Source organism: Misgurnus anguillicaudatus, chromosome 24, assembly GCF_027580225.2.
Source record: "Misgurnus anguillicaudatus chromosome 24, ASM2758022v2, whole genome shotgun sequence".
NCBI classification, from domain to species: domain Eukaryota; kingdom Metazoa; phylum Chordata; class Actinopteri; order Cypriniformes; family Cobitidae; genus Misgurnus; species Misgurnus anguillicaudatus.
In genome coordinates this window covers 38,688,751-38,714,421 of record NC_073360.2, presented here as the reverse complement: position 1 = coordinate 38,714,421, position 25,671 = coordinate 38,688,751, and the positions used below count along the sequence as shown (strand labels likewise).

At 38.3% G+C, this 25,671-nt stretch overlaps 2 protein-coding genes across 7 annotated transcripts in view; one reads left to right on the top strand and one right to left on the bottom strand.

The window, feature by feature from the left end:
• The window catches only part of LOC129438607 (uncharacterized), a 247,281-nt gene that overhangs the window by 74,552 nt on the left and 147,058 nt on the right, over window positions 1-25,671 (top strand). For 5 of the 6 annotated variants that reach the window (XM_073862948.1, XM_073862945.1, XM_073862947.1 and 2 more), the window contains exons 1-2: window positions 12,798-12,930; window positions 19,389-19,562. In XM_073862948.1, coding sequence (XP_073719049.1) covers window positions 12,923-12,930; window positions 19,389-19,562 — 182 coding nt within the window. In that variant the 5' untranslated portion in view covers window positions 12,798-12,922. Of the gene's footprint in view, window positions 1-8,772; window positions 8,947-11,536; window positions 11,711-12,756; window positions 12,931-19,388; window positions 19,563-25,671 lie in introns of those variants that run through there. The other variant, XM_073862949.1, reaches the window with a different exon arrangement.
• On the bottom strand, window positions 14,998-17,776 carry LOC141361534 (E3 SUMO-protein ligase ZBED1-like). Its single transcript, XM_073863019.1, has 2 exons — window positions 16,687-17,776; window positions 14,998-16,019 (listed from the first exon to the last, which is right to left on the bottom strand). Exons 1-2 carry the CDS (start codon window positions 17,606-17,608, stop codon window positions 14,998-15,000), a joined length of 1,944 nt encoding a protein of 647 aa, XP_073719120.1. The 5' UTR covers window positions 17,609-17,776.

Here is a 25,671-nt window from a genome sequence, read left to right as displayed (position 1 = left end):
TGTTTTGATCGTGTTACATAACTTTGTTCTGGCGGCAGGCGCTGCAGACAGCGCAGTCGCAGACGTCATTAGCTTCTGAGCGTGCTCACGAGCTCTTTGCTTTTGCTGCTGCATTTTGCTATCTGAGGAATTAAAACGTGTAAGAAACGCTCACAGCATTTCCAAACCCCAGTAAGGTAATGTGCAGTGAACCTCCTCTGTGTAGAAAATGTATGGTTTAAAATGTGACAGTCTCAACGTTATATTAGTAGAGATTTTATAGATTTATCTTCTTTGTACAACGGCAAAGTTCGCCAGAGTTCATGGGGGCGCGGAATCACACATGCTCACATGAGGTAAAATTTGATGCAATAATGTGTTCCTCTAATAATTTTATCTATAATTTTTTAAAATCATTATTGAACATTAAGATCAATCACGTGGCTATAGCCTAGCTTATGTCCTTTTCGTTTTGTTTAAATACTTTATGGATTAAAGATAACATAAATTTTATTGGATAATGCAGTTGTTGTGTAAAATGCATTAATGAACATTTATTAACAAGTAATTTATTAAAACTTAAATAAATAAAACATGCCGTTTTAGATGTAAATGATAATACACTTTTATTTTGGAGGTTTTGCATGAAAGCTGTGGTGTTCAGATTGTTAGACATAAAATGAAATATCAGTCTTTTCCATGGCATTTACATTTCTGTGTATGCACAAATTTCTGTGAGCTGTGCCCCCTTATACACAAATATAAAACCATTAAAGGTTTTTAGTTGAAGTGGTTTTAAAAAAATCCATTGTATTATAGCGCTTTTTATTTGTTTTGATCAGTTGGATTAAAGTAATTTTAAACTGCATTTAAAGGCAGAAGACGCTAATTCTTTGTAACGGGTGCTTTAAAGAAAGCGATGAGAAGGTGAATCCATGTGCAAAAGGTGTTTATTGAGTAAAATCCCAAAAAGGGCCAGCAAACAAATCCAGAGGGTAATCCACAATCGTAATCCAGAGACAGGCAAAATATATCAGGGCAGGCGGCAATACAGGCAAAATCCAGATAAACAGGCGTAGGTCAAAACACAGGAACAGATAACAGGTACAAAAACAGATTAACAGATACAGATACAGGCAGATACTAAACAGGATGTGGCGATGTAATAATCAGCCGAGAACTGGTGTACAGGAAGTGACTTAAATACAAACAGACAGGAAGTGTGAAGTGAAACATGGCATGATGTATATCAAAATAAAAGTCAGAACAGAGCAGGGTATCAAAATAAAAGTCCAAAATACAAAAATACACAGAACACAAGTAAACACAGAATAAAACCTTACAGAACCCCCCCTCTAAAGGGCGACTCCCGGAGCCCAACATTCAAATAATAAAGTCCAAATAGAGGGTGGGCGGGCGGGCCAGGACCTCTTGGCAAGGCAGGGCAGTTCAGGAGAGGTCCTGGGTCATGTGGCCAGGATGGTCCAGGGTCATGGGGCAGATGTGGGCCTGGGTCATGGGGCAGGTGCGGGCCCGGGTCATGGGGCAGATGCTGGCCCGGGTCATGGGGCAGATGCGGGCCCGGGTCATGGGGCAGATGCGGGCCCGGGTCATGGGGCAGATGCGGGCCCGGGTCATGGGGCAGATGCGGGCCCGGGTCATGGGGCAGATGCGGGCCCGGGTCATGGGGCAGATGCGGGCCCGGGTCATGGGGCAGATGCGGGCCCGGGTCATGGGGCAGATGCGGGCCCGGGTCATGGGGCAGGCTTGGACCTGGGTCATGGGGCAGGCTTGGACCTGGGTCATGGGGCAGGCTTGGACCTGGGTCATGGGGCAGGCTTGGACCTGGGTCATGGGGCAGGCTTGGACCTGGGTCATGGGGCAGGCTTGGACCTGGGTCATGGGACAGGCTTGGACCTGGGTCATGGGACAGGCTTGGACCTGGGTCATGGGGCAGGCTAGGAGCAGGATCATTGGGCAGGCTAGGAGCAGGATCATTGGGCAGACATGGAGCTATATCATGGGGCAGGAATAGACCTGGAACACAAGGAGAGGAAGGGTCCGAGCACACTTCGGCCTCCGCTTGGTGTCCTCTACCTCCTTCCTGTGTCCGGGTACTACCCCCCCCCCAAAAAAAAAACTTGGGAAATTCTCCACTGTCCAAGGTGGCGATGTCCCAGATGGTGAACCAGATGAGTCCTTTGAGCCAGGTGAATCGGATGAATTGGACGGAACCGGTGAATCAGGCAGGACAGAAAAATCCGATGGGTCGGGCAGATCCGATGGGTCGGGCAGATCCGATGGGTCGGGCAGATCCGATGAGTCGGGCAGATCCGATGGGTCGGGCAGATCCGATGGGTCGGGCAGATCAGATGAGTTGGATGGTTCAGATGCAGGGCCTTGAGGAACCTCGGGAATAACAGAGCAGAAGGCAGACCAGACGCACCACAGGGCTATGGCAAATTCAGGTAGTATATAGTCAAGAAGACATACCTTTGTGGTAGTCGGTTCAGGCATGGCGGCCATCTTGATGGCAGGTGCAGGGTGAATGATAGCCCTCCTAAGTGCTGGTGTGGTAGTGACGATAGCTCTCTGAAGCACAGGTGCTGGGATGACGGTAGCTCTCTCACAAACAGGTGCAGGTGTAGAAACAGGCAGGATGGCGGCCATTTTGGGAACATGCAGGATGGCGGCCATTTTGTGATCAGTCATAGGGGCGGCCATTTCAGGAACAGACATGGTGGCGGCCATTTCAGACACAGGCATGGTGGTGGCCATTTTAGAAACAGGCATGGCATTAGCTATTGCTGGTGAGATGGGTGCTGTGGGAGTGTGGAGCTTTTCATTCATGGCTCCCACAGTGAAGGGACTCCCACTGTGAATCCTTTGCTGGATTACGGGTTAGGCTGATTATTCTGTAACGGGTGCTTTAATGAAAGCGATGAGAAGGTGAATCCATGTGCAAAAGGTGTTTATTGAGTAAAATCCCAGCAGGGCCAGCAAACAAATCCAGAGGGTAATCCACAATCGTAATCCAGAGACAGGCAAAATATATCAGGGCAGGCGGCAATACAGGCAAAATCCAGATAAACAGGCGTAGGTCAAAACACAGGAACAATTAACAGGTACAAAAACAGATTAACAGATACAGATACAGGCAGATACTAAACAGGATGTGGCGATGTGATAATCAGCCGGGAACAGGTGAACAGGAAGTGACTTATATACAAAACAGACAGGAAGTGTGAACTGAAACATGGCATGATGAATATCAAAATAAAAGTCAGAACAGAGCAGGGTATCATAATAAAAGTCCAAAATACAAAAATACACAGAACACAAGTAAACACAGAACAAAACCTTACATTCTTTCATCATTATTACATTTACATTTTGAATTGAAAAATGTACGAAAAAGTAAACAAATTACTCTCTTAACTCTTGACAATTTATTTGAAGAACATTAAAGACATTTAATGTAAAACATCTCCACAATGGAGTTTAGTTCTGTTTGTTTTTTAGACAGTATTTTGTTAAAAAGAAAACGCAAGTGTTATAGCTTTGGCTATTGATTTATTTTATATATGGCTATTTATATTGGTAATAATTTGCATAGGTAATCTTGCTCTTTGGTGTTCAGTTTATAAAGTTTTTTTGTCAAATGTTATTTAAAAAAAAATTGTTTGAATTAAAATCTTTTTTTGTCCTCTACTTCTACCCCCCAAGAACTGTGATACGAATCGAATCGTGGGGCAAAAAGTCACGAGACGAACCGAATCGTGGGTTTGGTGTATCATTACAGCCCTAATTTTTACAGCAATTATTAGAGCCCGACCGATTTATCGTTTTGCCGATTTTATCGGCCGATATGAGCATGTCGCAGATATATCTGTATCAGCGTATAAGCCGCAGATATGCGCCGATATGAACGTTTGTTACAGAACACATTAAATGCATTTGAAAGATGTAAGTGCTTGTTTGTCCAGCAGAGTGCGCCCTACTGGTTGCTAATGGTGACCCAGATCACTCACTGTAGTGACACCATCCAATCCCCCACCCCCTTCACTTCAGTCAGTCTCTCAGTTCAGGTGGCATGGAAGCAGTCACGCAGTGTCTTCTTCACAACATTTTTACACCTGGTATTAAGAAGCGCTTTGGTCGATTGGATTATAAATGGACAAGAGAGACGCATTCCCGCTTAAATTTGGTGTTTTTAATCCGTCTCTTTGTCGACTTGCGAGTTAAAACGCAAGCGGGAGAAATGACGCGAGACGGAGAAATGACAAGTTTAAACTACGCGCAGCCATGCACTTATATATCACTATATGAGATTACTGCTGTTTGTGTTGTTAGTTAACATGCTAATTTCAGAGCAATTGATTCAACAAGCTCGCGCAACTCTACACCCTTGCTAAATAAAAGAGGCGGAGCGAAGACGCTTTAGTTTTATAAAAGTCTAAAGTTTGCACGGAACCCTGGGGTTTGTGTTATAAAAACGTTGTGCACAACATTAAACATAGCGTACATTAGTATGTGCTCCGTCAAGCATTGTCTTCGTAACTGTGAGTGGCTAACTAATTTGTGAAGTACACAACTTACTGTAAAGCTAATAATCAATGACTTCATAAGTTTCTCTTTATAACGTTATTCTTGTCAAAACTGCAAATGATGCAAGTTTTATGTATTTTGTTCTCTTTGTGTTTTAAAGTTATTTATAATAAGTCAAGTTTACTGTTTAGTGCACTGATATCCGACTCATTTTGGATAATAAAGTTTATTGTTAACTTCTTGCCTATAGTACATATCTTTTTCACATCAATATAAGTGTTGGATTACCACATTTGTGAGTGATCACCACATTTGTGAGTGATCATTGCATTTAATTGTATTTATTCATAAACAGTATATTATGTTGAAGTATATAGTGTATTCTATGTACAGTACTGTAGTATAATATACTGCAGTATATGTGTACTGAACTATAATATACACATAAAGATATCGGCCGATATATCGTTATCGGTCTTTTTTTACTCCCTAATATCTGTATCGGCATCGGCCCAAAAAAGCGCACATCGGTCGGGCTCTGGCAATTATATGCTGTAACACCTTATTATATTATATGTGTTTTCTGCTCCTTTTGTGCACGCGTCTGATATACCGGTATATGCAGACTGTTCTCTAGCAGCACAAGCATTCTCCTCTGCTATACAAAAAGCAGACATAAAAAAATAATAATTTAAATTTAAAAACATAAATAGTAATTCCTTTTACCTAACAGACTTGCATTAACTTGTACACATGAGAGTAAATATTTATTTTAGTGTAATACATTGTGTAAATGTTTCTTCATGCAGGTTTTGTTATGAACATCATAATTAGGACTATTATAACGATAACATAGAGAGAAACTGAGCTTGTCCGGGAGCTTGATGGCTGTATTTCCACACTTTGACATTTGATTATAAAAATGCACATTAATTAGGGGAAATATTTGGTTATTTACACTGTTCTGCAGTTATCTAATGGATGCGTATTTGATGCTATCCATCTGTCTGTCCATCTCGTGCTACCGTGATGGACATTGTGACCATGAGACCATAAATATTTCAAATGATTTTTGATTTAAGATGTATATGAAACAATTATCACTCAGTTCAAGCACAAATAACACTGGATTTCATCGTCATGATAACGTCAGACCTGCCAACCTGTACTCATTTTGCGTAGCAGGTCATTTTGACCTCAAAGTACGGTGGTACGATTTGTCACTCTAAACTACGCAAAAACCTGGTGATGCCTTTGCCGCGCGAAGTACTCAAAACAAGCAACAGAAATGAAAAATATGTCCAATCATAGCACTGGGCTCATCCGCAAAATAGAAAGTGGGGATGATTGACAATTCGTATGGCCAATCAGTAACAAGAGTCTGCTATCGACGGAATCACAAAATCCTGCGTGATGATCTTCCTCCACCCGCTGTTTCTGACAATCTTATTCAACGGAGAGTCAAGACGTCTGACCCGCTTAGGTAAACTGGGCAGGATGGATGTGCAAAGATGAAATAATGATTTAGCTTAATCTTATGATGTCGACGGTCGCGCGGGCTCCGTTTCATAACGTGCACTTGACCGCAAGATGCGCTAACATTACTTCTGATTTGTAAATAGCATCATTTATAATTGAGAGCTTACAAAAAAGTACAATGATTTAACCATGGGGGAGAGCATCCAGTTTTAGTCAAATAAAAACGGAAAGTTCACTCTCAGTGAGGGAATCCACCTGACATCCGAGTGAAGCGGATTAAATGCGCTCTGAAATAACGCACTCCTGATAATTGTCAATTAAAAAAAAAATAATTGTCAATAAAATAAAACGTCATATACAAACCACATCAAATAAAGTTTTATACATGGAGAATATCTCGTGTCTCGAGCACCCACGTGATAGGTGCCTATGCCTTTCTGTACTGTACTGTAAACAAAGCTACAATAAATTAAAGACAGACATACAGTAAACAGCAGTACTGTCACAGTTATGGTTGAATTTAAAGCAGCGTTAACTCTAAAATACTGTCTTAAAGGGGTAGTTAACTTAAAAAATGTAATTCAGTCATAGTTTACATAACAGAACAGACCATCCAAACCTTTGTGAGTTTATTGTGTGGAACACAAGTTATTTTGAAGAGTGTTGGTAACCAAACAGTGTCTGATCCCCACTGCTCTCCATTGTATTTTTTCAGGGAAAAAATAATTGTCCAAATAATTTCTTCTGTGTTTCACTCAAGAAAGAAATCATTAAGGTTAGGAATAATATGAGGATGAGTTAATGATAACAGAATGTCATTTGTGAATGGACTATCACCCACTATTTAACAGGAATATCACATTTAACAGTGTTTGTGCAGACATGCTAAACTTTGGAGAATACATTATTTAACATTAATAATGTTATTAATCACCATGTTTGGCAATTTTTTTTTCACATTTATAATTATTTTTAAAGCAGATTATGGCAGGATGGGGAAAAAAGTGAGTGTAATATGCAGCATGTTACCTTGAAAGTTACCAAGAGGTGTGTGTGTATGCGTCTGCGCGTGCATGTGTTAAATTATATGTTAAAAACCAGTGTTCTGTCCTTTCGGCCGATGCTACTGTACTCAAAAAAAATTTCCAAGGTTGGCAGGTCTGTAACGTGGATCTATAGCAGTGTTCCCCAAATCTTACCCTGGAGGGCCGGAGCACTGCAGAGTTTGGATCCAACCCTAATCAAACTTACCCACCTGTGATTTTCTAGTGATCATGAAGACCTTGATTAGCTTGCTCAGGTGTGTTTGATCAGGGTTTGGAGCTAAACTCTGCAGTGCTCCGGCCCTCCAGGGTAAGATTTGGGGAACCCTGATCTAAAGTATAGTATATTGTGTAATTAAGTGTGTGTGTGTGTGTGTGTGTGTGTGTGTGTGTGTTATCAATACTTATAATCGTTCTTGACTTGTCATATTTATTTTCTTCAATTTGATTTCAGTTCACTTTCTCGCCATCTGTGTCTCCAATTCCAATTAATTGTCTCCAGAATGTGCGTACGCATGAGTCACAGTTTGCTTAGATGTGCGCACATTCTGCCGTAAAGTTTTTATATATAGATCACAACCTTTGCGTGGGAAGCATGCTTTATAAATGAGGCCCCAGATCTCAACCCAATAGAGCATCTTTGGGATGTGGTGGAACAGGAGCGTCGTGCCCTGGATGTGCATCCCATCAACTGCAAGATGCTATCCTATCAATATGGGCCAACATTTCTAAGGGGTCGATCCCCCTGAAAGTGTTTATGGCAGTTGCAGGCACCTTTTTTGAATGATATTCTATGGGCAGGGAGCATATGCGTGCTGTTTATGCGTGCCGAACACATTGCTTTTTTTGTCGCCAGTCAATCCAAAACGAGCGCAGAAAGCGGAAAAGCGACCGACTTCATTCGCGTCTATAGTAAAACCATGAAGTATATAAACAATCGCGTGATTTTAATGTTCAACACTGCAAAAGCAATTATAATGTAACATTTTTTGTTTAATTTCAACATTTTATTTTAATTGAAAATATTAAAACTTTAAAAATATGTTTAAAAATTGTAAAATGTTTAAAATGATTAGAGGAACGCATTTTTGTACAAAATTTTACCTCATATGTAAACGTGATTCTGCGCCCTGTGAACTCTGGCAAACTCTGGCATTGTACCAAGATGAATCTAGAAATCTACTAATACCGTTGAGACTGTCACTTTTTGAATCAAACATTTTCTGCACAGCGCAGGTTAACTGCACATTACCGTACTGGGGTGTGGAAATGTTGTGAGCGTTTCTGACAACGTTAATTCTTCAGATAGCAAAATGCAGCAGTAAGGAGCCTGTGACCACGATCAAAACATGATAATCACTGAAAAGTGACAAGGTTGCTGCACAGAAGTTTTATTATTGTGCATATTAAACAGATAGCAAGGCAATTAAGAAATTAGTGGACGTTTCTTTGATTTGAAGGTTGAATGTGAAATCCATTTGGCTCAAAAAACTTGAGGAGTTTGAATGGGCATGACGCCTCTGAAGAGATCTGAGTGATGGAGTTTATAATGTGATTGATTATTTCACTCAGAATCAGCTTTAATGTTGTGTGATTACTATTGATATCTTATGATTTATAATGAACTGTACAACAATAAATAATGAATAAACTAACAAAAGAAAATCAATGTTGATCTGTGTGTTGTGATCTGATATGAAGTGTGTGTCTCTGTTCTCTACAGGTTGAGTGGTTGTAACATCACAGATAAAGGTTGTGATGCTCTGACTTCAGCTCTGAAATCAAACCCATCAGACCTGATAGATCTGGATCTGTCTGGGAATAATCTTGGAGATTCAGGAGTGAAGCTGATCTCTGATGTACTGAAAAATCCTCAATGTAAACTGGAGAAACTGAAGTAAGATAATCTGATATTATTTGATGTAATGAAATCTTTTTGAAGTGTTTATTGTTCTTCTGCTGTTGTGAATTTGGTGATTGATCTTCACATGATCTGATCCTCAATAAGATTATACTGCAGATCTGATAAAGATGACAAACAAGAGACTCACTGACTTTTGACATCTACATCTGTTTACATTAAACAAACTTAAAGGAATACTCGACTTTCATAAAAAAAAAAAAACAATAATTTACTCAACCCAATGTCATCCAAGATGTTTATGTTTGTCTTTGTTCAGTGGAGAACAAATTAAGTCTTGAGGAAAATATTCCAGAATTTTTCTCAATTTAATAGACTTTACTGGACCTCAACAGTTTACAGTTTCAGTGAAGCTTCAAAGGGCTGAAAAGTGGATATTTTTTATTTTCTTGACGAAAATGACGATCACTTCACTAGATAAGACATAAACATCTTGGATGACATGGGGTTGGGTAAGTTATTGGGATTTTATGAAAGTGAAATATTCCTTTAACACAGTCAGGACTTTGACAAATAAAGATGATTCTGAACTCTTGACATTCTTCAAAGTTACATTTTAACTCAGTTTTTGTATTGTGTTCACACACACACTACACCCCCCCCCCCCCCAGTGCATGCTGGGAAGTGGTAGGGGAAACTTGAACGTTTGTTTAGAGTTTTGGGTTATTTCTATACTATATTCACTGAATTATTTTGGTTTTAGTTTGGTCTTTATTCTTAGCACGTTTACAACAATATTTAGGATGGTGTTTAGGATGGCATCGCACGCGAGTGTGCAAGCATCGTCTCTGTCACTCCGTCACGGTATCAGGTGTGTGACTAGTGCAGGAAAGTCTGTGGAAGATGTGCTGTAGGAGGTGCCTGAACGTGTGGGACACACACGATATGATTGTGTCGGTGTCTCGTATGAATAAAGCCGTAGTGGTTTCCTGAAGGATGAACTACTGGTAAACCGTTTAATTGAATCCGGAATTTTCAGAACTTCGTGTTTTCAGATCTCTGGTGATGGATAACCCAGTTTTTTTATGTAACCACTACGCTTTTCAACAAAGCAAATAAAAATTGTTGCAGCTTACATACTTTCCACATTACTATAATATCGGTAACTTTCTCCAGGTTTTTTTCCTGGCGAATAGAGCAAGCAGCTACGTTTGGGGTCCGAAGTTCATGACGTATTTGTTGCCTTCATCCAATAGCGTGCGTGGAAGTGTCAGTGTTGATGACGCGTGTCAACACACTGGCGCGTTTCACAGGAAAGATTGTTACTTGTTAACAAATTTTAGCCACTAGTGCAGTTTTAATATTCAGTTTGACACAAAATGTGAATGTAGAGGTAACTTTGCCCATTCTTATGGTTTTTATTTTATGTAACCTTTTTATTTTATGTAATCTTTTGTCATGTCATGTCATTTCTTTGTAATCTTTAATAAATACACCGTTCTGATTTCACACATTTGCTATCTGTTATCGCTTGGAAACATGTCATAAACAACGAGACAGACAATTATTTTCCCTGCTTTTTCATGAAGTGCTGCATGCATGTACTTGAGGGTAGTGGAACCACCATTCCGTTTACAGGCATAAGTTGGGTGATATTCATTAAATCAGTGTTTCTGTATAAAACCTCGAGTGCAGAGAAAGCATTATACCAGAACAGGCAGTACAGGCATACAAGTTACAAAGCCAGAAACCTACAGACAAGTTAGTCAAACCAGCTAACACTGGCTACCACAGGGAGTGCTACAGCCATTTCACAAATATCACAAAGATAAAACGCGCACAAAGGAGAAGAGAGGACGTTTTTATTGGAAAAAACTGCAAAAGAGGGTTGGTATTATATTGTATAGACATGCAGTGGAGACAGTAGTATACAGTAAAGAAAGTAGTATGGTTTATATATATATATATATATATTAAATATGCAATGTTTTAGCAGTAGCCTTTTAATAGCAGAGCAAAAATGCATCACAGACAAATGGTTTAAGATTATATATATTATAGAGTATGTGGTTGAATGCGTTCGAACAGCCACACGCAACCGCCTTCTCTCCGCCCATTTATCTAATCTGAGATACTGAACACACTGATTTACGTCTTTTCTGACTTCTGGCGTGAACATATGATGTAAAGCACTATTTTTAGCCTTTCATTGATAAAACTAAAGCGGCTGATCTCCGTAGTTTCAGTTTGCAAGCGTGTGAAAGTTGCGCGATCCTATTTCATCAGTTGCGCTGAAAATTCAGAGAAAGCTCTAATATAAACATGTACAAAACACTGTGCAGCATGTTTACTTGCTAAACAAGCAGTGGACTCTGACATAATATTAGTTCACCTCCATATAAACTCATTAGTACTCCCGCTCGCATTTGAATGACAGCAGAGAGACTCACCCACAGTATTCAGGACAGAAGCGGTCGAAAGTGGACAAAAGAGATGGATTTAAATACCAGGTGTAAACGTAATGTGTCTCTCTTGTCCACTTGTGATCCGATCGACGAAAACACATCTCAATACCCAGTGTAAACAGCCTCTAAGAGACTGAAGTGTGTGTCATTGTTCTCTACAGGTTGAAGCAGTGTAATATCACAGCTGAAGGTTGTGTTGATCTGACTTCAGCTCTGATATCAAACCCATCACACCTGAGAGAGCTGGAGCTGTCACTGAATAATCTTGGAGATTCAGGAGTGAAGCTGATCTCTGATGTACTGAAGAATCCTCAATGTAAACTGGAGAAACTGTGGTAAGATTATATGATGTTAAGTGATCATTGTCCTTCCTTTGTTGTGAATTCAGGTGATTGATCTGTACATGAGATGATCCTCAATAACATGATACTACACATTACTTACATTACATTAAACAGAATTAAAGGTGCCATAGAATAAAAACTGTATTTACATAGGCATAGATGAATAATAAGAGCTTTGTACATGGTTATGACATGCTTGAGTCTCAAACGCATTTGTTCCTCATTTTTATGTATACCTCGTGCACGCAAAAGACTGCTGGAAAACAGGCCAATCTCAACATAACACCAACAGTGACATCATAGTTGAGATGTACGCCCCAACAGTTGTTAAAATGTTAAACACAAATTGTGACTGCTGAGTTAGCGCTATATGCTAGTTAATGCTATATGCTAACATTTAGGCTAAAGTTCTACTATTGACTTTACAGTTACGTTTTGCAGGTCCATACTGAAAAAAAACTCAAACCTACCACTCAGAAACGTCCTTTAACAATCTATAAGCAATTGATTATTCCTCAAAAGTTGTATTTTCGTCTAATACAACCTCAAACATATAAGCTTCTGGCATGAGCTTCAGAGCAGAGCAATCAGAGCAGAGGTCAACATTATTATGCATGACCCTTCCAAATAGAGCAAAAACTAGACAAATCTCAAAGGACAAATCCTAGGGTTGTAAATGGATATATACAAACTGTAAAAACGTTTCTGGATCATTTTTGCACTTAATAAAGTTACATGCCTTCCATGTAGATATCAGAGAACAGTTTAACATCTTATTTCAATGCATTCTTTGGCACTCAACACAGTCAGGTCTTTGACAAATGAAGATTATGCTTAATTATTTTTAACGTTATACAAAATCAAATGTATTTTTTTTTTTTAATTGCATAAACTCTGTCTCTTGTTCTCTGTGACATGAAATGATTTGTTGACAGTGATTTGTGTTTTAGATTTGTAATGATCTTTAATATTGACATCAGTGTTGTTCTGATGTGAGAAACTGAGAGAGTAAAGTTTGTGTCATTGTTCTCTTACAGGTTGAGGGATTGTAAAATCACAGATAAAGGTTGTGCTGGTTTGTCTTCAGCTCTGACATTAAACCCATCACACCTGAAAACATTCAGTCTGTGGGGAAATAATATTGGAGATTCAGGAGTGAAGCTGATCTGTGATGTACTGAAGAATCCTGACTGTAAACTAGAGATGCTGTGGTAAGATAATCTCTCTGATAGTCACACATGATGTGGTTTTGAGACTTTGTCAAGCAGTAGTCAGTCTTAAATCAGAGTGTTTGGGTTCATAATCTACATTTACACAGATTTTATATGAATCATATTAAATCTCAGTAGGGGAGAACACGGCTGAAAGTAACGCCGGACGAAAGTAACAAAGCGATTTTCTCAGAACCCGGATAACTTTTGTATCCCAAACTATGACAGGATTGTTAGCACATAACCCTTGAAAGAGCTGACAAATATTGCTTTGTTTCATCATCGTTTCACGGGTCTAGGTCCAGAAAGCCGTTTCCAACCATGATAAGTAAATTCCAAAAGCGGTCATTTTTCTTATAACGCGTTGTGTTTCTGGATTCATGTGTTAGAATACTGATCAATCTACAGGTTATTTAGTGTTCTAACACATCCTGAAATTAGAGTTTTTCAAACTAAAAGTAAATCAGGTTCAAATGTTACTTTTCTGTCGGGACGAAAGTAACAATTATACTGGATACAAGATGTGTGCATTTTTTTGAAAATGTATGTTTTTTATACATGACCTCTAACAAAAAGTAACAAAAACAACTTAAGTTATAACACATATAATAATAATATATAATAGTTAAATGTAAAAAATATATAAAAGGTAAAAATAGGGTTAAAAGTTTGGCCCAAATCATATTTACATTTTTAAATCTGGCCCTCGAAGAAGAGTAGTTGAAGACCCCTGGTTTATACTGTTGAAAATTTTTTTTATTCTCAACAATTCAAGTTTGTACTGTTGGGTTGCTTTTTGAAACATTTGATCAAACAGAAATTTTAAATGAAATTGTGATTATTGTTAGCCTGGTTAGCCAGACCTACATCAAGATGTAAGGTCTGGCAACTCTTCACACAAACGGCTCAATGCAAGGGGCGGGATATAAGGTTGTCCCTCAAAATGCCTCTGTACGCAATAGGATAGCGCTATGACCAATCAGAGCAACGAAGAAGGTGACGTATGAGTCCCATGCGTTTCAGTGGAGCTAATTGGTATATCAAACTTTTACCGTAACTAGTCGGCAAAACTCCAAACACATCTTTCTTGCTTAAAAATGACTTCAGTAGGGTTATTTGCTCTTCACTCAAAGAAAAACATAAGTCTAAGTCCTCCAGAGTCGCGGCCAAAGCCGCTTCAAAAGAAAGCTGTTCGCCAACAGCAGCAGCCATTCTTTGTTTTCAAGTAGGAACCGTCGCAGGCAGCTCTGTCGTCATCATGTTAAGCCCGCCCCACAGACGCTACACAAGATGTGAATGGCCTGACCAAATTTTGGTTTTTGGAGCTGTTAAGTGTATTGGGTGTGCCTAGACTAAACCCTGGCAGCAAAGATATTTTGCGGCAGCTTGGGTGCGTATATATTTCTAGGCTAGATTATTGTATTTTTCGGAATATAAGCAGAGTTTTTTTTCATAACTTGGCTGGTGCTGCGTTTTACAGTCAGGTGTGCCTTGTAATTTTGACATTTATGAGGCAAGAAACATCATTACTGTCTACAGCCGCGAGAGTCCGCAATATGCTGCTGCTGTATTAGGGCTGGACGATATGGCCAAAATTTCTATCATGATATATTTCTTAATTTCGGTCGATACGATAGAATTCCGATATCGATAGAACAACATTAAAAAATGCCCACAATGGATGTCTGAACATACAAACTTCAAAAGTTTGTCTTTTATTTGTATTTAGTCTTCATACAAACAAGAAATTTGAAAAAAAAAACATCAAATAAACATAAGACTCTCAGAGTCAACAAATACACATCAAATAAACATAACTCTCAGGAGTCAACAAATAAACATAAGACTCTCATAGTCAACTTAATAATATTAATATCTTTAAGTTTAACTTTGAACTATAACTTAGGCTGAATATATTATTATTATAAAATTAAACAAAAGTGCTTTTGCCAGAACAAATATGAAAAGTGCTTTGAATTGGTGCAGAAAACATAAAACGAGCAACAACAAAACACATGTTGGAACAATAGGAAATTGTCAAGTGTTGATGACACCCTATGACAGGCTCTAGAGGTTTCTGGCAAGAAAAACAAGCTGGTCTACATTATCTGGCTTTAGTGATGCTCTTTTACATGTGACAATGTTGCCACCTGTACTAAAAACCCTCTCAGAGGGGGAGCTTGTGGCCTGAATGCACAAGTAATGTTGTGCCAGTTGGCTTACTCTGGGGAAGTTATTTTGATAGACTTTCCACCAGTCCAGAGGATTTGAGTCATGGTCAGCATCTGGAGACAAAAGATAGTTGCCGAGCTCCTTCTCAACTGCCTGCTGTGCACTCAAGCCTTCTGTGTTGTTGGTAGTGGTGGTGGGCCTGTTTGAAAAGAAGCTAGCCAGAGACCGCTTTGTTTTCTTGGCTGGTGCAGAAGCGCTTGCTAGGGCTTCTTCTCTGGACTCCTCTTCCCTTACCACAACAGCTCTCTCTCCTTTCAGCATCTCCAACACAGCTCTCTTTTTGATGTAGTCTCTCTTCTCCTCCTGAGTGTACTGGAGCTTGAATCTTGGGTCAACGAGGCATGCCATGTCAAGTAGATCATCCATTGCAGGGTCATCATACTTTTCATTGAGGTATCCCATCACTGTTCTCTTTATGGTCCTGGTGAGCTCTGTGTCATCCTCTGCTTCTTTCAAGATGGAGTTATTGAAGAGATGCATCACTGGTTTTAGGAATGATACACTGACATAGGACTCACCGGACAGGGCATCAGTGAATTCTAGGAGTGGGCTCAGAGCTGCATCTATAGACTCTAAAACATCCACATCTTGCCAGGTAGGAACCAGCGCCCTGGTCTTCTTGTCCTTTGAGAGGACCTCTGTGATGGCTCTTTTCTGCTCCAGAACTCGCTTCACCATTTGTTGGCGGGAGCCCCATCTAGTTGGTGTTTCACTGATGAGCTTGTGCTTTGGCAAGTGATACTCCTCCTGGGCAGCTGCAAGGTCCCGTTTCTTCTTCCAGGAGTATGAGAAGGCAGCCACCACCTTTTTACAAACCCCAATTGCTCTTTCCACTCGTCTGTCTTTGTTAACTTTCTCTGTAGACCGAGAGAGAAAAAAATATGTCAAGTTATTGCAAGTATAGTTTTCATTTTTTTATAAATTTTTTTGTATTATATTATTATATTATTCCGAGCAAAATCACAATTCCCTTGCTAATTGTGTTTGTTTTTATTTCACACCTGATTTTTAAGTTAACATGCTAATAAAACAAACACCTTTGAATTTAATTGAGAAAATGCTGTTATGTGTAATCCATTCCATACAGATGTGTATGACTCGACTAAAGATGAATAGAATAGAATAAAATGAATAGCCTATCAAATTATTTAAATATGGGGAATGCAATCACCTAATCAAAACTATACTAAGTCAACTAAGCCAACAGCCAATTAAGTTCTTATCAAATAAATTGCAAAGTATAACTCATGTTCAATGAAATTCTTATAACATAGCATGCAACAACCATACAGCAAGCATAAACATTAACCCTAAAATTGTATTTAATTTTAAAAAGAATATAAAAAATATAAACAATATCATCTATCAAAAGCACTGCTATAATAAGATACATTTAAGCTAGCATATGTTGTGTTAAGCATTATAGCCTATCTTACCACAATGATTTTGATAATATATCCCCATTATAATATTAACAGTATAACTTAACGTTAACACTAACATTTATATTACTGGGTAACTTACCAATAGCAGAGTTCAGTCGGTGCCCGAAGCATTGTAGTCTTGTCCATTTATTTAACTCGGCGGCTTTGATGACGTTGGTCCCGCTATCTGTGGTGATGCAGACTTGGCGGTCCTCGTCAAGTCCCCAGGAGGCGAGCGCATCTGCGAGTCCGGCTGCAATTGCTTCCCCAGTGTGATCCTCAGGAAAATACACCGTTTGAAGGCATAAGCTGACAAGCTTCCAATCAGTGTCAATAAAGTGCACTGTCAGACTCATATATGGTTCCGAGGTTCGACTTGACCACAGATCAGCGTTTGTCGCAAAATATGACAATGACTTCAGTTGCCCCTCCACCCTTTTTCTAACTTCACCATAAAGTGTAGGTATAGCTGTGCGTGAAAAATATTTTCGGCCAGGAAGCTCGTATCTGGAGTCGATGGCTGAAATCATTTTCCTGAAGCCCACGTTTTCCACCGTACTAAACGGCATCATGTCCTTAGCCAAGAAGTTTGTAACAGCCTTAGTAATGTCTTTATGACGTTTAGACTGTTTGTCATAAGGCATGAATGCAGCCATCAGTGTTTGTTGCTGTGTGGGTTTCTCTTTTGACACAGACGCTGTTGGGGATGGCGGTGGTAGTGATGTTTCAGGTTGGCTGCTTAACCCTTTATGATACCTCATCTTTTGACTCTCCGAATGTTCTAACGGGTGGAAGTGCTTCAAATGGTAAAACAGATTTGATGTGTTCCCGCTGCTAGTTGGCACCACTCTCCGGCACATTTTGCAACACACTGAAACTTGAAGTTTATCACATCGTCGATAGCCGAACCACTTCCACACTACTGAATTAGTCTTTCCTCTCTTATCAACTATTTCATCCTCCGTCTCCTTACTTGTGGAAGCTTGTTCAGCTACATTTGTATTGTCATCTGCGTTGCTCATTTTGTTGCGAAAAGTTGCCACAGCACGTTTGACCTACTTAACCTGCTGCTGAGGCTGAGCACTGGCCGCGCAGCGTCTGTGGTGTACGTCATCGCGCAGTTTGCAAATGAACGACAAACGCTGTAACGTATATTGAAATATCGGAAATGCATTTAAAGTTCATATCACCGTTATATATTGATATTGAATTATTGTCCAGCCCTATGCTGTATTTATGTAATTCAATGGATTCAGTAATGTGGAATGACAAGTATGCGAACTTTACGCTAGTTGGCTTGTTCGGTTAATTTAGCCTATTGAACCTTCCAGGTAAGTTCTATATGCTATGGTTTATCGTTTAAATAACTGATAATATTACTTTAACGTACAGACATCTATTCAGCCTGCTGTTCTGTCTGCTATTGTTTAGTTGAATAACTTGCCTTTCCATATTAAAGTCTGTTCTTTGGCTTGGATTTTTGTCTAAAAAAAAATCTAAATAAACATGACGTATAGTGACTTATATGAATGATGCGGCTTATAGTCCGGAACGTACAGTACTTTTTTTTTGCAAAGATAAATTACAAAATATGTTTGCAGTTACATATAAACAAGGTCATAGTCATGTATGGTTACTAAAAACAAGTGTAACACAAAAATCTTTCTTGTTCTGTTGTGTTACTTTTGATCCACCTGTCTGTTACTTTAGTCCCAGCTGACAGGGTCAAGAGTAAGAATGCGCTACTTAAGTTTAAAGTGAAATTATACTGAAGTCGTTTTAACATTTGTTCAAATTTCTACCTGATATTAAAAGAATAGTCTACTCATTTTCAATATTAAAATATGTTATTACCTTAACTAAGAATTGTTGATACATCCCTCTATCATCTGTGTGCGTGCACGTAAGCGCTGGCGCGCGCTGCGACACTTCAATAGCATTTAGCTTAGCCCCATTCATTCAATGGTACCATTTAGAGATAAAGTTAGAAGTGACCAAACACAAAGTTTTTCCTATTTAAGACGAGTAGTTATACGAGCAAGTTTGGTGGTACAAAATAAAACGGAGCGCTTTTCTAAGCGGATTTAAAAGAGGAGCTACATTTTATGGCGTAATAGCACTTTTGGGAGTGCTTCGACTCGGCGCAGTAACACCCTCCCTCTCCCATTATGAGAGTGAGAAGGGGAGCGGACTTTTCAGGCAGGTCGAGGTACTCCCAAAGGTGCTATTGCGCCATAAAATGTGGTTCCTCTTTTGGGTCCGCTTAGAGAAGCGCTAGGTTTTGTTTTGTACCATCAAACTTGCTCGTATAACTACTCGTCTTAAATAGGAAAAACGTTGATGTGTTTGGTCACTTCTAACTTTATCTCTAAATGGTACCATTGAATGAATGGGGCTAAACTAAATGCTATCGAAGCGTCGCGGCGCGCTCCGGCGCTTGCGTGCGCGCGCGCAGATGGTGGAGGGATGTATCAACAATTCTTAGTTAAGGTAATAACATATTTTAATATTGAAAATGAGTAGACTATTCCTTTAATAGACCACACTTGTGAGTTACTGACCACAGCAAAAATATATCTCTGTCTAAAACATTATCTTTACAAATTATGTTTTTCTGAAAAAATGAACATCTTTGTTTACTGTTATATTCCTTTGTTTTGAGTGTAGGGTGAAGTGAAAGTGAACAGTGATTAACTGAACATCCTGCTTACTAATAATAGTAACTAACTTGACTCTTTAATAGAAATGTGATGTGTGTGTTGTGATGTGTGAGAGTAAAGTTTGTGTCTTTGTTCTCTACAGGTTGTTTGAATGTAATATCACAGATGAAGGTTGTGTTGCTCTGACTTCAGCTCTGAGATCAAACCCATCACACCTGAGAGAACTGGATCTGCGTAATAATAAACTAGGAGAAGCAGGAGTGAAGCTGCTCACTGATATAAGGGATGATCCACAGTATAAACTGGAGTCATTAAAGTGAGTAGTAATCATTTTAAAATTCATGTTTTTTTTAAGTTGAGACATTAATGACTATAGGGCAATTTCCCAGACCAGTTTTAGTTTAATCATTGACTATGCCTTAGTTAATGTCGGACATTTAAGTAGTTTTTTGTAAACATATCTTACAAAAACATTACTGGTATGCATCTTGACAAAACAATGGCACTGATATATTTAAAAGATGTCAGTGCAAGAATGTTTTAAATAAGCCTAGCTCAAACATCCATTTTAGATTAGAATAAACCCTTTCTGGGAAACCACACCTATATATTGAAAACTGATCTGCTGTTGTTGACTTAAATTTAGTGTTTTAACAGGCTTCATATGTCTTTATGTTTGAAGAAAATAAGATAATGTGCGGTTTATATTGAGATGTCTGATCTATGAGAATATGAATATTTTCAGCTCTTGCAATACTTTTCCTAAATTCAATTGCAGATTACAGAAGTAATGTTTATATGCACACTAAACAAATCAACATTTGAATCAGATGAATTTACTACTTCATTATAGTTGTCTATCAAACACAGAATAACAAAAATCAAATCACATACATCATAACACATCTTTTTATTTTTTAACCAGTTTAATTTAATAATTGAATTATTAAACTTACATCATTTTGGCCAGATTGCAGTCACATCAATTTCTTCAGTGTCTGGATCTGCTGTTCTGCAGCTTTCACTGTACATCATTATATTTCTGTGTCAAACACAGAATAAAAAAATCACATACATCACAACACATCTGTTTACTATTTAACCTGTTTGAATTTAACATTGAATGATTAAACTTACATCATGTTTACCCAGAAACCTCCTCAGCGTCAACAAAGTTGACCAAATGGTACATGACCTCTGTAAACACAAACATTGATAGACTTCATATTTAAAAAGATAAAGAAAGGCAAACATTATATGTTAAAATATATTATGACTCCAAGCTTCTTTACAATAGCATCTAGGTTATCTCAAAGTGAAGCTGGCTTTGTTACAAATTGTTACAAATTTTACAAGTCTTGTAAAATAAGCAGCATCTACCAGAACTAAAGCAATGAGCTTTTAAACAACAGAAGATCGTCTGTGTATCATTTAAAATAGCAGAGAGACACTTACTAGCTGTTTACATTTCCAACACATAAGTTACTGTTGTTTTGTTTTTAAGCAAAGAACGTCTCATCTTGGCTTCTTGAAAGTTTTGTTTTTAAAATGTTAAACATCAAATTGATTCTTTTAACAGTCCGGTTTGAATGTTACTTCGCATATTTTTATCCTCATGTTTGCTGCTGTGTACTCTTAATGTTTTACTGTGTGTCCTTTAAATTCAGACAGTTCTAGCATAAAGACAAAAACAAATCACATTAAAGAGCCCCTTTCATGGATTTCAACTTTTTAAAGCTAGTTCCAGTATAATGTAGCAGTTTTGAGCATAAAATAGATGTGCAGAGTTACAAAGCTCACAGTCCAATTTAAAGGAAGATATTCCCTTTAACTGAAGGCATTTTTAATGTACTACAGTAAACGCCTGAGATGTAGTTCTACAGTTATTTCCGTGACATGATGACATAGACGTGTGCATTTGAATAATGCCCGCCCACTAGCTGCTTATACCCGCCCTCTTGCTGTTGTCAGAGAGAACTGATTTGTTAAATAGCCTAAGTCTGTTTGCTAAAGGTATTGCGGCGTTATTGATTTAATGTAAGAAGCTGTTTTTTTAAGTGAGGGTAAAATAATATTGTACAGTATGAAGAGTAAGTGAAATAGTGGTTACAGTTTATACAATAAACAGCACTGAAACCAGAAACTATATTTCTCCTCTCGTCATTTTTGTTATCACTGCTTCCTTAAACATGTAGAGGTCAAGGCTGGATTTGTGCAATATTTGCTCCTTGAGGATTAATCTGTTCCTAATTTGTAGTGCTTTAGGATCACAACCAGTATACATTATTATGTGTATATTTATTAGTTGTGTACGATCGCGATGCTGTGGAAAACATAACAAATAGTTAAAAAAATTAAATAAACTGACATCATATATGGGAGTTTTTCACGCGTATTTGCGCCATGTTGTGTGGAGAATTCAGTAAATCATACAAAACCATACACTGTTACAATGTAATCGTTTCAAATCATGCAGTATAGTGTTACATTGTAAACTTGTAAACTTCAGAGGACTGTAATCCTCTGTAGAACTCTCTTGTGTGTGCACGTTAAATGAAGCATTTTAACATACTGTAGTCTGCTGTATGTCTAAACTCAACTGCTGTTTAAACCTGTATAACTCTAAATCGACAAGCAAATGCATAAACGACGACAATACTTTTGTTGGTGTATAAAACGAATGAAGCAGTTCTTGCTTACAAGCTCATTTGACAAGAGCCGCGTGCCGCGGTAAAAGTTTGAGTAGTAAGTGGAGAGAGACGGAGCTTCTATAAACCTCATAACCCCTCTTACATTTATACCCAGTGCCGTGTTTCTCAATAACGTTGTTTTTAATTAAACATAGCGTGCTATGAAGACTTTAAAACCTTTATTACTTACGATGTTAGCGGCTGCTGTCCATGGGCATGGTGCTGAATTGGTAGACAGCGATCTTTCTGCATCCATTGTTCAAACAGGCATGTTTATACATTCATTCATACTTATTTATAGCTAGATTGTCTATTCAAAGAGAGTAAAAAATATTTTGTATCCACTGCGCCTTTTTGACAAGAAAGTATTTGGCTACTTTCATAAAAAAAAACAAGACTTTGTAAAACAACAGTATGCGCGAAACTATCTGCACTAGAGCTGTAATCGGGCCTTAAAAGTTAGGGCCGAAATGTCCGGAGCCCGACAAAATGCAGCCCGAACCCGAACGTACATTGACAGCTTTTTAAAAGCCTGAACCCGTTTACAGCCCGACATTGTTTAAATGTGCGCACACACACAGCTTTTGTCAAGAATTAGAAATTTACACAGGTTTTAACATTATTTATTCATGACTAATAATCTACACGCCACTTGGAAGTTGAAACAAAGAAATAAAATAAGTCATCTGTAACATTGTAACATCTAAATAGGCTTATGCAATACACTATAAATATGCCAATAAAATTATTATTTCTTAACGAATTAAATTAAAATAATACATTCTGAATTAAGATGGGTATTTGGCAATAACGAAATTAAGAGAAAGGCTCCGCGGGATTTGCGCGTAGGCACTTCTCTCCATTAATGCCAACATAAGTCTATATCCTCTGTCTAAATTATGTATTTAAGACTCGATTCATATTTAGTTATACATTGAAAAACCTACTCACCAATATTAGGCTATGTTTTTGATGAGGAAAATCATTAAATCCACTGTAAATGAATTCAGCGCGGTCCTGCGCTACTGATAGTGCATCCAGCAGCATTGAACTTGACCGCTCATTTACCTCACAAAGCCGGAGCGCAAGCCCGAGCCCGTGTAAAATGTTACAAATGAAGCCCGATCCCGCCCGAGCCAGTCGGGTCCCGACGGGTCCGGGCAAAGATGTTTAGTGTGTTTACACGAGAGAGTTTGGTCTGCGCTGCAGAGAACGGGTGTATGGTATTTTATTTTAGCGCAGATGTTTGGTGTCTGGACATCGACTGTGTTTATTATTATAAAGCAATTCTGCACCAAGGTTTGCCGTCATGCTTTTACACAGTGAACGAGAGTAACAGGTTATTATGTGACAGACAACTAGTCCAGTTCTCTTCAGTAGGCTACACAGCAGAGCTTCACCAAAAAATGACAACATGTGGCCACGATCAGACTGCTGCACCTATGCTCTCACTCTTCCTAAAAAGCCCCGCTGTGACATAAAGCGGTTTTACATTACAGACACTAAATATATATGCAGACACTTAAATAAAGAATTGTAATACAATAGATTACCTTTATTTCTGAATATGGAAAAATTACAGACGTCTGAATTTTTGTGACCCTGTTGTTGCAGCCACAACACATCCGAAGTGTAAGGCGGTTACAAATGTAGCATTGTGAAGCATCAATTCGTCCTTGGGAAGGAGTTTCTGTTATATTTGTTTCTTTCTGCAAACTCTCTGAATCTGATTCAGGCTCAAACTGCAAGGCAATACCGATGCAATAGCCTACTAGAGGCAGTTTACAGAGACCATTTTGTTTGATTATCTGTACACGCTTGAGAAGCAGAAACCCAATTATGGTAATGGGCATTTCGAACGCTACAAGGATTGTCCAATCACAATCGTTTAGAATCCCTGACCAATCAGAGTATACTTGCCGTTTGTGGGGGTGGGGCTTTGAAGAGACGCGCTGCAATCAAGCGTTTTAGAGAGAGATGTTGCAAATATCTAAATTATGAGAAAAATAATGCGTTTTTTTAACTTTAATTCAAACAACAGATTTGTGGTAGACCACAACAATAAATATATTTAGTTTTAGTTTTAGTTTTATTAGTTTATAATAACGTGGACAGTCCCTTTTAATAAAAAGAGCAGCTTTAGCCTGTACGGCTAATTTCCAGCTGTAGTCCCCGGCCAGAGTGTTAATAGGCATACATCAAACAAAATACATTACAGTTATATTACAACAGAACTAAACAAAAGAGAATAAAATATAAAATCCTGCGACACACAATTTAGACAAGCACAGTCAAAAAGCACCAATTACAAAAACATAAAGCCTGTTACATACATGGGAGCAGTACAGATTTCACATATAATTATGCAGGAGCCACATTAAAACACATACATAACCAAACATTAAGGCAGCCAACAAAGATCTAACAGCAGCAGCATGACCATGTCACATCAAATGCACATCACATCTGTCTGATTAATGTGTGCATTTATAATTGACGGATAGCCAGCTTTTAAGATGTGTAGTAAAGACGGAATATGTATGTAGGTCTTTAATTGTGGTGGGCAATGAATTCCAGTTTTGTATTGCTGTAACAGAAAATGATAATTGACCAAATGTGCTTTTCCTAAATGGGATTAAAAGATCACCTCGTGTAGTGCTTCTGGTGATCTGACTGCTATTTTTACGTTGGATTATAAATGAATTAAGAGGAGTAGGAGCCTTATTATGCAGAATTTTATAAACCAGACAGATATTTTTGTATTTAATTACATCTTCCCAGCTTAACAGTTTATGGTCATCAAGAATGATACAATGATGTGAACTGTTAGGCTTCTGGGCCAATACTTTAAGAGTTTTTTTATAAAGAATTGCTATTGGCTTTAGTGATAAGCTATTTATTTGTCCCCAGCTTGTCAGACAATATGTCAGATGTGACACAATCATGGCATCCATAAATAATTTAGCAGCATTAAAAGTAAGTGCATTTCTAATATATCTAAAATTTGCTAATGTAAACTTAACCCTATTGCACACTTTCTTAATATGAGGTTTAAAAGAGAGATTAGAATCAATAATAACACCCAAATACTTAAATTGTGGCACAATACTGATGTTTTGACCTGAGATCATTATATTTGACACAATATTACTTTGTCTCTTTGTGAAAAACATTCCCACTGTTTTATTTACATTTAGTTGAAGACACGAACGATTTAGCCAATTAGTAATGTGATCCATAGCTATGGTCAGTTTGGCAGCAGCCAGATGTTCTGTCTTGGCATGCACATATATTACAGTATCGTCCGCATACATTAATGTACTGATATCTGGACAGACTGATATATACTTTATTTAAACTTTATATAAACTTTTTTTGTGGTCATTTAAGTGGCTCTTTAAATAACATAATATGAACAAATAGGCAACCAATCAGCGCGATTCAGACAAATGAATGAAATCAATCTTACCTTACTGTTGAGCAAGCAAACAAAGACCGAGTCCAGTAATGGTTAGCCAGAGGTGGGGACAAGTCACACATGGTCAAGTCCAAGCAAGTCTCAAGTCACAGTTTAGATAAATCAAGCAAGTCAAGTCAAGGGTTCACCCTAAGCAAGTCAAGTCGAGTCCTGATAAGTTTCAAGTCACAGTACTAAAATAAATAGGGGTACATTTTTCGCTAAGTCTAAAATTAGCATTAGGCAAAGAAATCGAATCAAATGAATAATAACACTGT